At 44.3% G+C, this 15,150-nt stretch overlaps 1 protein-coding gene across 3 annotated transcripts in view; it reads left to right on the forward strand.

The window, feature by feature from the left end:
* Positions 1–15,150, forward strand: part of LOC139576298 (low-density lipoprotein receptor-related protein 4-like) — a 234,579-nt gene that overhangs the window by 187,972 nt on the left and 31,457 nt on the right. For all 3 annotated transcript variants that reach the window (XM_071402240.1, XM_071402241.1, XM_071402242.1), the window contains exons 15-30: positions 1,254–1,430; positions 1,624–1,749; positions 2,354–2,562; positions 2,971–3,052; positions 3,202–3,307; positions 3,536–3,737; positions 3,905–4,094; positions 4,592–4,723; positions 5,499–5,639; positions 7,402–7,488; positions 7,784–7,955; positions 8,278–8,440; positions 8,719–8,944; positions 9,442–9,745; positions 11,215–11,433; positions 11,615–11,749. In XM_071402240.1, the coding sequence (XP_071258341.1) occupies positions 1,254–1,430; positions 1,624–1,749; positions 2,354–2,562; positions 2,971–3,052; positions 3,202–3,307; positions 3,536–3,737; positions 3,905–4,094; positions 4,592–4,723; positions 5,499–5,639; positions 7,402–7,488; positions 7,784–7,955; positions 8,278–8,440; positions 8,719–8,944; positions 9,442–9,745; positions 11,215–11,433; positions 11,615–11,749 (2,671 nt within the window). The remainder of the gene's footprint in view (positions 1–1,253; positions 1,431–1,623; positions 1,750–2,353; positions 2,563–2,970; positions 3,053–3,201; positions 3,308–3,535; positions 3,738–3,904; positions 4,095–4,591; positions 4,724–5,498; positions 5,640–7,401; positions 7,489–7,783; positions 7,956–8,277; positions 8,441–8,718; positions 8,945–9,441; positions 9,746–11,214; positions 11,434–11,614; positions 11,750–15,150) is intronic.

A 15,150-nucleotide genomic window follows, 5' to 3' on the forward strand; every position in this document is an offset into this window, starting at 1 on the left:
CCACCAGTGTGCCTGCTAGCTGCCCTTGAAAGAGAGAGGAGAGCGTCAACCCAACTCTGACTCCCCTTCACACTCATGTCTAACCATGTGTCTCCTTGAAGATAACATCAGTAACACACACACCAAGTATCATCTTACACACACCTGGAGACCTAAAGAAAAAGATAGACAGATGGAGAAACAGGAGAGAGAGAGAAAAATTCCAATGTTTCCCTGAAGCTAATGTTATTTAGTTTTTTTTCTGAGGGGTATGATACTTTAAGTATGTATCTGAGTATTGGTTTACATTAAGAGTTAGGTAATATCTTCTCCTCTCTCCCCAGGTTTGGTCTTTCACCACTCTTCATTTATACCCCACTGTAAAACCCTGGTATAAAATACTAGACCTGTGTAAGACCTTTATGGCAGCAAGCTCACCACAAACTGTGCACCACCAACAGAAATAAACAAGGGGGAAAATGATGTTCTTTCCATCCATCAGTTGAGCGTATTCAGCACTCTCTGATGTTCTCTGTGCTTCGCCAAAAATGTAGGCAATCTGGCCAATAGGGCCACTTCAGCTGGGCTAATGAATGAATAGAGGGACAATGGTATGGAAGTGTTCCACATATGTTCTCCACCAAAGACTGTGGCCCTATTTAAATGACCAAATCATTGTTCCCTTCCTTTCTTTGATCAATCCCTCCCTCCTTTCTTCAAGTAGTCAAACAGGGACTTCTTCTCAGAAGAAATCTATAGAGCTAGCACTTAACTCCCAAAGCTTATGTCATTAGCGAGTGGCTAATAAGAAACAGGCTAACTCCAACCAGCTCTGATTAAGGCTGAATACAATAGGGGGACACAATTGAAAAGACAACAACATTAACTCGTCCTCATTTGATGGTGTGAGGAATCAGATCTTGTCCAACTTTGTGCTATTTTTCTTTGAAGATAATTGTCCCTTTACTCCAGATTGGTTTTATTTGGTGTTTTGTTTTAGTTTGTGGAGGAACTGTTTAGGGATTTGTGTGTGGCTGTGTGTTGATTTAGTTGCTGTTCCAATGGCTGCTTGTTGTTTGAAATCATGTAACCCCCCCCCCCCCTCATTCTATACCACTTGGTCTAACTCCTTTAAAGGGTCAACGAGAATGTTCCAATGTTGTTCTTGTGTTTCAGTAATAAAGACAGCATATGCTTCTTTAAATACATATATTTGTCTATCTCTCTCTCTGTCTTTCTCTCTCTTTCTCTGTCTTAACTCTCTCTCCATCAAGGCTTGCCCCATCCATTTGCCATCACCGTATTTGAGGATAGCCTTTACTGGACAGACTGGCACACCAAGAGCATCAACAGTGCCAACAAGTTCACGGGCAAGAACCAGGAGATCATCAGAAACAAGCTGCACTTCCCAATGGATATACACACACTGCACCCGCAGAGACAGCCCGCAGGTCAGTCAGACACAAACGCACATCCAATCGAATACACACACATGCTCCTTCGTGCACATACAAACGCGCTCACACACACATACAAACACACACAAACACACACCACCCACAGATGCACTCTGTTAGTCAGTAACACACCTGCACACTCACTCACAGAGTGCTTCTAACCTCTCCCCCCTCCCCTCTTCTCCAGGTGGGCGTAACCGATGTGGGACCAACAACGGGGGCTGCAGCCACCTCTGTCTCCCTGGCAACAAGACCTATACCTGCGACTGCCCCACGGGCTTCAAGAAAGTGGACCAGCATAACTGTGCCCTGAGTGAGTATACTTACTTGCCTACAAGAACACACTACACTCTAGGTAGAATGCTAGAATATTTGTTGACATTTCAATGTGATTATTTAGAGTTGTAAATACATTTTTGTGTTCATTTAGGCATTGCTTTATTCTAAATATAAACTCAATGTTTGCTAAGTACATTTTCAGTCCAGTTGGCTAATGTTAAAGGGCAACTCCACCACTTTTAAACCTCATTTTCATTATCCCCAGCACAATACCAGTGTCTGCATATGTGAAGACGGCATATTTTAGCGTTTTATAGAAGTCACAGAGTAGCATTTTTGGGGATTTTTTAGGACCTTTCTTCTTATCTAGCTGTTTTTACATACGTAGACACTGGTTTGGTGCTGGATATAATGAATATGAGGTTGAAAGGTGGCAGAATTGCCCTTTAATAGCATGTGTTAGTTTAGTTAGGTTCCAATTGTCCACACTAGAATGACCAATACATTGCTTAATCCTAAGGGGTACGCTAGTGTGGATAATTGGAACAGAGCCTTGGTGTATGTTGTTGTATTGTGTGTTGTGATGACCCTGTTGTTAAACCTAGAGAACTGACAGAAGACCTTTGGTCTTTGATCAGGTCTTGACAAGTTCCTGCTTTTTGCCCGAAGGACGGACATCCGACGAATCAGCTTCGACACCGAGGACATGTCGGATGATGTCATCCCGCTGGCCGACGTACGCAACGCCGTGGCACTGGACTGGCACGCCGAGGAGGGCTTCATCTATTGGACGGACGTCACCACCGACTCCATCAACCGGGCCCAATGGGACGGCTCAAGGCAGGAGGTCAGTTCCTCCCAATATTATTTCCCATATTAGTTAGTCATTTAGCAGATGCTCCTATCCAGAGCCACTTACTGTACAATGGAAGGTGCATTCAACTAAAGTAAGGGAGACAACAACCACCCATCAAGATCATTACTAGTACAATAGCTAGTATTAGAGAAGAAAACAGTTTAGTGTTATAGTGGTGGATGTTTGGTCTAATCCTTGGTAAGATACAATGTTTTGGGGAATCACTTTAGCTGATGAGATCAGTCCCTTGCACTTTACTTTTAACCAAATGTCGCCACCTATTGATGAGAGTCTGGTATCACAGTTCATTTTACAGCTGTTTTGACTTTTTTGCATTGGGGGAGTACTTCAATTAAGTTACTGTGCTGTGTTGAAATTAGTTGTTATTGTGTGTGTCAGGTGGTGGTGGACACCAGTCTGGAAAGTCCAGCCGGTCTGGCTATTGACTGGGTGACCAACAAACTTTACTGGACTGACGCAGGTAAGAAACCTTACCTGTACCTGTGTTCAAGATTTAAATGACTATAGGGTAGTGGTACAAACGGAAGTGGTATTGAGTCGTTTGTTGTATAAACAATAATTAATTGTGTGAGTGTGTGCGTGCTTGTGTGTGTGCGTGTGTGAGATCAGGTACAGATCGTATCGAGGTATCTAATGCAGACGGGAGCATGCGTACCGTTCTGATCTGGGAGAATCTTGACCGACCCAGGGACATCGTGGTTGACCCAATTGGAGGGTGAGTCAGAGGTCAAGGGTCAATATCAGGCGTCAGCTATCCAATGACACCCCTGACAGTAGTTTACAGAGTAGCGTGTAAACACACCAATAGAGTCCTCCCAAAAAGTTAGCGCTGCATGGACTGTTTACCACTGACACCTAATCTGAACATACAGTATACAGATGAATTGTGCACACCACATACATGTACAGTTTACTGATGCATGATTTTCCCTGAGTACCATAGATATATGTACTGGACAGACTGGGGTGTGAGTCCTAAGATAGAGCAGGCAGGGATGGACGCATCCAGCCGTATCGTCATCATCTCTTCCAACCTGACATGGCCTAACGGACTGGCAATTGACTACCAAACACAGCGCCTGTACTGGGCCGACGCCGGGATGAAGACCATCGAGTTTGGCAACTTTGATGGCTCAGACAGACAGGTGAGGTGGTCCTGAAGGGATAGTCTTTGCAAGTTTTAGCTTGTTTTCAAACAATTTTTGTATGTTGGATGGGTATTTAATCAAGTGAGACTTTTTACTCTGTGAATCAGAAGACTGGCTAATATTTTTATTCCCCCCGTCCCACTCTCCCCTCCATTGGTGTCCAGGTGTTGATTGGCAGTCAGTTGCCTCACCCCTTTGGGCTGACTCTGCATGAGGAAAAGCTCTATTGGACAGACTGGCAGTCCAAGAGCATCCAGTGTGCCAACAAAATGACTGGCCTGGGACGACAAACACTCGCCGAGAACCTGGAGAACCTCATGGATATTCACATGTTCCACCGCTACCGCACCACCGGTGTGTGTGTGTGTGTGTGTGTGTGTGTGTGTGTGTGTGTGTGTGTGTGTGTGTGTGTGTGTGTGTGTGTGTGTGTGTGTGCCCTGTTGGCACTCTGAGTATTTTGTGACATGATACTAGACCCCCACCCCCAACACCAGGTCCAGTGTCCCTCCCTGTCACTAGTGGGATTAGGGGCCAGGTAAACTGATCCTAGATATGTGGTTCAGAGGGCAAAAAGCACCTTGGGCTCATACCAGGCTGAAGCAGCACTGATAAGTAGGGATGTCAAACGTTCAGCCTGCTGCACAGACCCCATTGCCATGGAGGCTCTAGTCTAGAGCGTCCGGTTAAATTGTGTTTGAGATCATTTTTAAACTCTCAACTGTTAAATGAGTGAGACATATATGTCATTGTTGCAATAGTTTGTGAGTGGGCAACATATACTATCATCTTACGTTTTCATGTTGAATAATTATATATTGCGCTCTCTCCCCCCTCTGTCCCTCACTCTCTAGTGCGGACACCTTGTGCGGTGAATAATGGGGGCTGCAGTCACCTGTGTCTGTTGGCTCCACCCACAAAAGGCTCCAGCTGTACCTGTCCTACTGGCATCAACCTTCAGCTGGACGGAAAGACCTGCACACACGGTAGCATAGCAACAATATCATATTATTATACTACCAGCACCCATTGTACAACAACCCATGGTACATTGGATGTTTTGGTGCCTCTGGGGCAATTTAGACACCTGATTGAGGGCCTTATTACTGATTAATTTGTTTATGTTTTATGACCTTGTTCGGTTTCTGTTGCATTTTGTATTTTCTGAAATTCAGGGCTCTTTAAAAGAGACCTTGGTCTCAGTATGACTACCTGGTAAAATAAAGGTTTAAAAAGAAAACAAAAAAAACAAGAGCAAAACAACACTATACCACATATCTCATCACCTTAACACAATTAACTACAGAGATATTGATAACAATGGTTGATTAATATTTAAAAAAGATTGTCTCATCTTGAATTAAAGGAGAGAAAAAAATACATAGTTTAGTATTTTGTTCATTAGTACGCTGTTGATATGGTCCCAACATGTGTGCATGTCAGCAGTAAAGTTTTCAAGATGGAGCACTTTCAGTAAAAATCTTACTGTGATAGTAATGTGTTTTGCATTATCGTCACACTCTTTTCTTTGTACTCTATCTTGAAAACGTTACTGCTGACATCCCTTTAATTACTTCCTTCACCGTCAAGGCCCAGCTGAGATACAGTATTTACAGCCCGTTGAGTCTTAAAGAATATCACTTACAAATGCCTCATAAGCTTAGTTCTACTGTATAACCTCATCATAATCCAAAATATAAGGTGGTTTTATTCCATAAAACCTGTACTCTCCATACTGACAGTGTTGTGTCCTGGTTGTAGGGATGAGTAGTTTCCTGATCTTTGCACGGCGGACTGATATCAGGATGGTCTCTCTGGACATCCCCTACTTTGCTGATGTGGTGCTGGCTGTCAACAGATCCATGAAAAACACCATCGCCATCGGAGTGGACCCTAAAGAGGGTGTGTATGTGTGTGCGTCTGTGCGTGTGTTTCAGGTTTTCTGTCATCTCAGTGTGGTATGAACACGAAAATGAGGAAGGTCTGCACTTAGGTTTTGCAGTAAAAATAAATAAAAATGTATTCAGTCTTTCAGACCAGACATTTTGCCCGAAAGGGCTTCATCATCAGTGTCCTTTGACAAAAAAGTGTCATTTTTTAATTGTGATCTGAATGTGCACCTGTGGTGGTCGGTGCCATTTAAGATAAGGGAGCAAGACATTTTTTCAATGAGCATGGCCTTATTTCTTTTACAGTGTATTGGATGACTGTCATTCATATTTCATTCATCCAGCTCAATTTAACATCGATAGGTTTGGGCTACTACATGATACAAAAATGCTAGCAATAGCCATCGTGAGGTTGCTACAACGTATCCTACGAATGAAAGTTTACCACACATAGGTCGAGATAAATGTTTTAGTAATCAAGGTGACAGACAGTGAATGACGCATTCAATACTGCCTTGCACACTCTTCCCTACATCTAGCTGATCTAGGGTGTAATCATTTGTCTAGCAGTTGCAAACGAGAGTTTCTATTGGACAAATTCAGGTATGTTGATCCCCGTTTCGTTCTGTTTGCTTCTGTTTTAGAAACGTTTTTCAACAGAATCGGCAGAATAAATACACCCCTGATCACCCGCACACACAGTTCACTTTCATAGCAGCCACATACAAACAGCATGATCACTTTGCTCGTTGTATAATTATTTCTCTCATTTACGCTGTCTTCCTGTCTCCTTTTCCCTTCACTTGTGGACTTCATTGCACAACACATTAGCTGTCTGTGACCAGGCGACAAAACCTTTCCAAGCCAAACCTTCATACCATTAACGCTAATTGGTACACACAGTCTACATCGTTGTCAACATATTAGCTAATGTCGTAGTCAACATAGCTAATAGAACTAACGCGTTAGTAAACCTGCTACAATCACGCAGTTTAGCAGTTACACTGGGCCCCGGTGGCAATACATTTATAAAACCAAAAGCTTATCTTGATTTGGAAGAGTTCCAGTGTTGGATAGCCATAGCCAGCAAGCTAACATAGCATCCCTCTCTGTTTGAGCCAGGTGTTTGAGTAGGCTAAACTAGCTAGCTGAATTCATTAGCTGAGAAAGTGAAAAAAAATACAACAAAATATAGCTAGCTCGCTCTCTCTTGCTTCTACTTCATTTATGAAGATTTTTTTTTCTTTCTCTAATACTTTGATTGGGTGGACAACATGTCACTTCGTGCTGTAAGAGCTCTGATAGGTTGATGGGCGTCCTCCGGAAGTTGTCATAATTACTGTGTAAGTCTATGGAAGGGGGTGAGAACCATGAGCCTTCTAGATTTTGAATTGACGTCAGTGTTCCCAGAGGAGGACGGAATCTACTGTAGCTGTCCTCCGGCTAAACCATGGCACTACCCCAGAGAGTACTGTTGAGGCTACTGTAGACCTTCATTGCAAAACAGTGTGTTTTAAATTATTATTAAAACTATTAATTAAAAACTATACTAACTATATTCATGTCACTGGTGACGTAAATATAGTTAGTATACTTTTTTTAATCTATAATTGATAACTTTTTAATGCTTCACTATTTAATTTTGATGAACTTCATTGAGGAGGATGATCCTTCCCTTCCTCCTCTGAGGAGCCTCCACTGATGTGGAGGCTAAACAGTGACTTAACAGTTTGTCTTTGTAACCTTGATGTGTGTGTGTCTACTGCCCCCTGCAGGTAAAGTGTACTGGTCAGACAGCACACTGAAGAAGGTGAGTAGAGCTAACATCAATGGGACGGCTCATGAGGATATCATCGCTACAGGTGAGGGAAATAATCAATCAACTTAAAACATACAGTATCTGAATCATATTACAGATAGGCTAGTGTCTTTTTTGTCTATCTGCTGTATTACAGAGGAATATTCATCTATATTGTGAAACAAATGACTTGTAGCACTGAAATATTTCAACGTCTGTTCTTCTACATACCCTTCTCTCACTTCCTCTAATCCTATCCCTTCTCCCTAACTTTATCTAATTCGCTCCTTTCTTCCACTCTTTCTTTTTTTCTTTTCTTCCTTCCTTCCTTCTTCCTCTCTTTTTCTCTCGCTCTCCAGGTCTGATGACCACTGATGGTCTGGCGGTGGATGCGGTGGGTCGAAAGATCTACTGGACTGACACCGGAACGAACCGAATCGAGGTGGCCAACCTGGACGGCTCCATGAGGAAGGTTCTGATCTGGCAGAACCTGGACAGCCCGCGAGCCATCGCCCTCTACCACGAGATGGGGTAAGGAGTTAGAGTTTGGCTAACAGGTTCACTGTGCACAGCAGTGTGTTTAGCTCAAAGTGCTGATTTTGCACTTGTTTTTATATTAAAATGTAATTTATGTACTGAATAATCATATGCAGACTGTGAGAGAGTTAGTTCCTGTGTGTTTTAGGTTTTTAGGTATTTTTGTTTGTAGGTCAATACAAGTTGACCCGTCGTGAATTACACCCCAGGAATTTACTTTCTAAACAGCCTAGATTGGGAAATAGTTAGCCCTCCTTTGTCAGTCTTCTAACGACTTCCAGTGTGACATTCATTTCTCTCTCTCGCTCTCCTCCAGGTATATGTACTGGACAGACTGGGGGGAGCATGCTAAGCTGGAGCGGTCAGCGATGGACGGCTCGGACCGTTTGGTTCTGATCAGTAACAACCTAGGCTGGCCTAACGGACTGGCCATCGACAGTGCCGGCTCACAGCTACTGTGGGCCGACGCGCACACAGAGGTCAGTCGCCCTGTCCGAAGAGCTAAAGCTCAGGATTGGTTGACACAGAGGTCAACCAATCCTGAGAGCTACAGATTGTGCAGGCTTTTGTTCCACAGCTGGGTCATGTTTAAAGTAGGACACACCATAGCAAAAGCATTTTGCCACTGAAATGACAATTCTGTGTTCTTATTGGAGAAGAAGAATGGAGAATCTTCCATAAACCAGGACTAGGCTTATTCTGTGTCTTCACCGGCCTATTGAGTCAGTGAATTAACAAACTTTTTCCCTCCCGTAAGCGCATCGAGGCGGCAGACCTGAACGGGCTGAACCGCCGTACCCTGGTATCCCCGGTTCAGCACCCGTACGGTCTGACCGTACTAGGACCACACATCTACTGGACCGACTGGCAGAGCCGCAGCATCCAGCGGGCTGACAAATCCACCGGCGCCAACACCATCACCGTACGCAGCAACCTGCCCGGGCTCATGGACATACAGGCCGTGGATAGAGAGAAGCCACTGAGTGAGTGTATCAATGGCACACTGGCCTCGGAACAGCAGAGAGGAAGGTGTGGGTAGGGGTTCGCATTGGTCTAACTTCGTCCCCAGGCTATTGCGCATGTCGCATAAAAGCCTGGTACATCAACCATTCAAAGTTGGCCTTAGTGGGAGTGACCATATAATTATATGGGAGTGACCTTGCTTGTGATCATTTCATTTTAGAAAATCACACACTGCAAAAAATCTGGGAAGGTTGTTTGGTTGGTGTGTGTTTGGAATTGCGTGGCACTTACACTTTTGCTGTCCTCCCTTTGTCCCCTGTATTTTCTATTTATTGTTAGTCTTCCCTCTCTCACTTCACTTTCAATGGAATCAGTTGCCTGTATGTAATGGGAATGTAATGAAACCCATAAATATGCTGCTGCTACCCCTATTTGTGTACCTGCAACAAAAGTTTGACTTGGTTTGCTTCTTCCTCTCTCTCTCTTATACACCATCCCCCCCCCCCCCCCCCTCCAGGTTTCAATAAGTGTGGTAGAAGGAACGGGGGCTGTAGCCACCTGTGTCTGCCCCGCCCCAACGGTACTTCCTGTGCCTGTCCCACCGGCATCCTCCTCAAGGGGGACGCCAGGTCATGTGACGACTCCCCCGAGACCTACCTGCTCTTCTCCAACCGGGTCAGCGTGCGACGTATCTCCCTGGACACAAATGACCACACGGACGTGCATGTGCCCGTGCCTGAGCTGCACAACGTCATCTCACTGGACTACGACAGCGTGGACGGGAAGCTGTACTACACCGATGTCAGCCTTGATGTTATCAGGTATGCTAAAAAGACACGCTCACACACAATATACACTGAGTGTACAAAATATTAGGAACACCTTCCTAATGTTGAGTTGCACCTCCTTTTGCCCTCAGAACAGCCTCAATTCATTGAGGCATGGACTCTACAAGGTGTCAAAAGCGTTCCACAGGGATGCTGGCCTAATGCTTCCCACAGTTGTGTCAAGTTGGCTAGTAGTGGATCTCTACACTAAATGGATTGTTACATCTCATCCCACGGATGCTCAATTGGATTGAGATCTGGTGACTGGGCAGACCACTGCAGTAATCTGAATCGCTGTGATGTTTGTGGAACCATTCCTGGACAATCCTAACCTTGTGGCATGGGGCAAAAATCTATTAGCAGATGGATACACAGCTGCCATGAAGGGATGTACCTGATTGGCAACGATGTTCAGAGATCCTGTGGCATTCAAACGTAGCTCCGCTTTTAGCAAGGGACCCAATGTGTGCCATGAAAACACACCCCACACCACCACCATCAGCTTGCAATGTTGAAACGCAGCATGATGGATGCATATACTCATGGGGTTTTCCAAATACCCTAGTCCTCCCATCAGCGTGAAATAACAGGAACCGGGATTCATCAGACCAGGCAATGTTTTTTCAACTCTCTAGTGTTTTTGTCCCTTAGCCCACTGCAACCGCAGTTTCTTGTTTTTTGCTGAAATAAGTGGAACTCTGCAAGGTCATTGGCTGCCATACCCAATTCGTGTCAAGGTACAACGAGTTGTGCATTATTTGATGGGTCTTTGGGGACCAATGTTGTACTGAACTGTCAGTTGACTAACTGTAATCCGTCTGTTGCTCTGCACAATTAGTTTCTGCCTCCTTTGTCTTCTTTCACCAATGACCTGTTTTCAACCACCGGCCTGCTGTTGGCTGGATGTCCTTTGGGTGGTGGACCATTCTTGATACACACAAAACTGTTGAGCGTGAAAAACCAAGCCGTGTTGCAGTTCTTGACACACTCAAACCGGTGCGCCTGGCACCTACTACCATACCCCGTTCAAATCTTGTGTCTTGCCCAGTCACCGTCTGAATGGCACACATAGACAATCCATGTCTCAATGTTTAAAAATCCTTCTTTCGCCTTCATCTACAATGATTTGAGTGGATTTAACAAGTGACATCAATAAGGGATCATAGCTTTCAACTGGATTCACCTGGTCAGTCTATGTCATGTAAAGAGGTGTTCTTAATGTTTTTTTATACTCAGTGTATACACACACGTTCAATAAATACACCCTTACTCACACACACATGCATGCATTCCCACACATGGAGTTCATCCTTGTCACTGTCACTTTTTCTTACTATTTGGGGTTTTAACTCTTTGCAATTAATGTATTCGAGCAGTAGGATTTGATTTAATAAATGATATAACTAATTGATTTGCTGATTGATTGATTCATTGTTTGACTTAACTTCTCCTGTGCTGGTCAGACGTGTCAACCTGGATGGTACAGGGATGGAGACAGTGATAAGCCAGGGTCTGAAGACTACTGATGGTCTGGCTGTGGACTGGGTGACCAGGAATATGTACTGGACGGACACAGGTCGCAACACCATCGAGGTGGCCCGACTGGACGGGACCAGCCGCAAAGTACTAGTCAACAACAGCCTGGATGAACCCAGGGCCATCGCTGTGTTTCCCAGCAAAGGGTGAGAGGGGGGAGAGGAGGAGGGATAGAGGGGGGAAAGTGTTACGGTGGAGGGAAGAGGGTGGAAGGGTATAGTGGAAGAGATTGGTTTTGTGGGCGTTTGTAAGTGTGTTTGTGTGTGTGTGTGTGGGGTGGCGGGGGATGCGGGAACTGGGTTGTCATTGTTTCATTGGTCTCCCTAGGTACCTGTTCTGGACAGACTGGGGTCACATTGCTAAGATTGAGCGGGCACACCTAGACGGATCAGACCGTAAAGTTCTGATTAACACAGACCTGGGCTGGCCCAACGGACTCACACTGGACTACGACACACGCAGGTTAGAAAGAGAGAGCGAGAGAGTGGAAGGGAGGGGGATGGAGACAGGCAGGGAATAGGGGACTGACAGACAGATACAGGAGAGAGACGGAGTGGTGGAGAGGGAGGGAAGAAGGGAATGACAGACAGAGATAAAGAAGAGAGAGGGAGTGGTAGGTAGGGAGAGCGGGAGGGAATAAGGGAATGACAGACAGATATATAGGAGAGAGCGAGGGATTGGTAGGGAGGGAGGGAGGGAATAAGGGAATGACAGACAGAGATAAAGAAGAGAGAGCAAGGGATTGGTAGGGAGGGAGGGAGGGAATAAGGGAATGACAGACAGCGATAAAGAAGAGAGAGCGAGGGATTGGTAGGGAGGGAATAAGGGAATGACAGACAGAGATAAAGAAGAGAGAGCGAGGGATTGGTAGGGAGGGAGGGAATAAGGGAATGACAGACAGAGATAAAGGAGAGCGAGGGATTGGTAGGGAGGGAGGGAATAAAGGAATGACAGACATAGATGCAGGAGAGAGAGGGAATGGTAGGGAGGGAGAGGGAGAGCAGGTTAGTGTTTTTCATAATAAATCTTGTTCTGGAGGCAGCCTTGCAGAGTGGTCACTAGCTGGCACAGCCATAAAGTCATATAATCTGCCTAGCCTTAACTCTAACCTTAACCCTAATGCCTAACCCTTAAATTAATTTAACTTTAAATTAAGACCAAAAAGCAAAGTTTTGTTTTCATTAATTTTTACAATATAGCCAAAGTTGACTTTGCAGCTGGCCCATCTAGCAGAAACTGCTCAGTTCTGCCTCCAGGACAAGACTCATCCCAATAAATGTCAACCTACAGAGGAAGCGGGAGGGAGGGTGTGACAGACAGGGAAAGAAAGACTGAAAATATTAGGAACTAACAGCATGCAAAGCAGATCTCAGTCGAGAAAATCAAATTATTTTCTGCAGAACATTCTGTTTTGTGTACAGGGTTCCCACAGGTCCTTGAAATCCTTGAAAATTTTAGAGAAAAAAATCAAGGTTATTGAAAGTGCTTGAATTGATATAATTTGTGCATGAATAGAAATGTAAGGTATTTCCCAAAAAATGTTAAACTTAAAGTCAGTAATAGGCTTACGTTCAACTGTCTGCATGTGTCTCCCGTCGTCTGTTCGTCTTTGTTTCACGTGCCACCTGCCTCGAGAATGTGCGACGGTCACGTGCGTGCATGAGTGATTGAAGTCGAATGATCCAGGTTAAACAGCGGCAAGCAAGCGAGAAACCTAACAGGCTGACCACACTACTCGCGTCGCGTGCGCGAGCGTTGCAAAATACATTTAGAAATCTATGTTATTCAATTATTGCACGCACAATGCTCGCGAGCGTCTGTGTTGCCAAGGGCTAAAATAGAAATCAGTTATATTTCTGATGCAGATCGCGCTGCAAGTCCTGCCTCTCCATCTCCTCATTGGCTTATAGAAGCAGGTACCCACGTGCCATCTCCTCATTGGTTATACCCACGTGGGTGACTGAAAGACAAACGAGGTCAGTGGCGGGAATGCACCTAATTTATGAAAGTTGCCAATCGCAATATAAAGTCAAGAGAAGAAAAAGCCTGGAAGGAAGAGAGATGACTAGAAACAATTTATGTGTGGATTAATTGGCGGAGTAGAGGACCTTGTGCATTTCAGGTAAAATAACAACTCAATGTTTATATCCCAGGACAAATTAGCTAGCAACAGCAAGCTAGCTAAATAGGACAAATTAGCTAGCAAGTGCAAGCTAACTAGCTAAGTTGCCATACATGTTTCATGCTTTTTGACCTGTCCCCAAATTAATATAATTGGTTCAGAGTTTGTTTTGATATTTTAACCTGCGTGTTGTGATCGCGTTTGGTGTGGGGGGACAAAATAAATTTATGCACGATGGCACACGCTCGCAGCCAGTTTGGCTTCCGTGTAACGTTAAGCGAACCTTCAGCTATGCCGGGAAAATGTAAATTCCAGGACTCGTGGCTCACCAAAGACATTTACAAAGACTGGCTTGTTAAAGATCAGTGGGACATCCATATGGCCCGATGCAGAGCCTGCAGACCATCAATTAAAGTTCACGCCATGGGCGAAGCAGCTGTGACGAGCCATGCTGCTGGAGCATCACACAGGACGGCCATCTGCAAGTTAAAAGCAGGTAGGTCCTACCCCTGGTAACATGTAGTTAGGAATACAACAACCATACTTAGTTATTAAAGTTAATTAGTTAGCTAGATTATTCCGTTTCTTCTTCATTTCTTCATGGTTGTGTAAATTAACTTTAACATTACAGAATTATTCAGTCAAATTAACATTTTCTATGTTGTTGTTAGCTAACGTTATCTAGATGTCTCAGTCAGTTCTCCCACAGAATCAAACCTGTCAATAGTGCTAGCTTGCTAAAGTTTGCTAATTTGTTAACGTTACGTTAGCCAACTTGGGGCAAGCAGAGCTGGACAGTGAACATTTAAAATAAATGACGTTAGCTAAAAGATTACATTTAGTTAAAGGACGTTCACTAGAGTTGTTAGTGACAACGTTTCATGACTAATGCTAGCTAACATTAGCCAGCTAGCTAGTCATTCATCAGACTTGGACACTTATTTTCTTACAGCTCCCACTGTATTGAACTATGTTGAAAAGTCATCATCTACATCACCACCTAGACAATCTTCAATCTTCTACCACAGTCACCACCTCCATCATAACTGGCGTTCCCAAAGAGGACGCACTGAGGGCTGAGACATTGCGGTGTCTGAATATGATGGGGGTGAGTGGCATGGTTTATAAACTGTTACCTGTAACATGAAATAATTTTTAGGAACATGTTATGTTTGTTTTCATATTTCATATTCTCTCTCTGTGACACACACAGGTTCACACACAGGCTAGAAACAGAAATAAGTGTTTGGTTTCAATCTTCTTCTTTTTTACTCTTAGGTGTGCTGTTCTCAGCGATGTTCCCAGACAGTGCAATAGCCAAGACCTTCGCATGCAGGGCAACAAAGTCCAGCTATGTGTGCATAGCTTGGCTCCTCATTTCAAGCACTTGTTGTCTAAAAAAAACTGTCTGCTGGGGAGGAGGACTATGTACTTCCCTTTGATGAGCCTTAACAGAAACACTCAGTCAAAGCAGTGTGACTTTCACGTCCGTTTATGGGATGAGGACAAAGTTGTGACGAGATTTTATGATTCTAAATGTATGGGACATGCGACTGCATTGGACCTTAAAGCGGTCTATAAGAAGAGCACCGAAGATCTACCAAGGAAAACATGGTTCAGATCTCCTGGATGGACCACATGTAAATCGGTCATTTTACTCAAAGGTTGAGAAGGCCCTCCTAGATTTTAATGTACACCTTATAAACGTTGGCAGTTGCCGTCTCCATATTGTACAAGAAGC

The sequence above is a fragment of the Salvelinus alpinus genome, chromosome 5 (assembly GCF_045679555.1).
Source record: "Salvelinus alpinus chromosome 5, SLU_Salpinus.1, whole genome shotgun sequence".
NCBI lineage: Eukaryota > Metazoa > Chordata > Actinopteri > Salmoniformes > Salmonidae > Salvelinus > Salvelinus alpinus.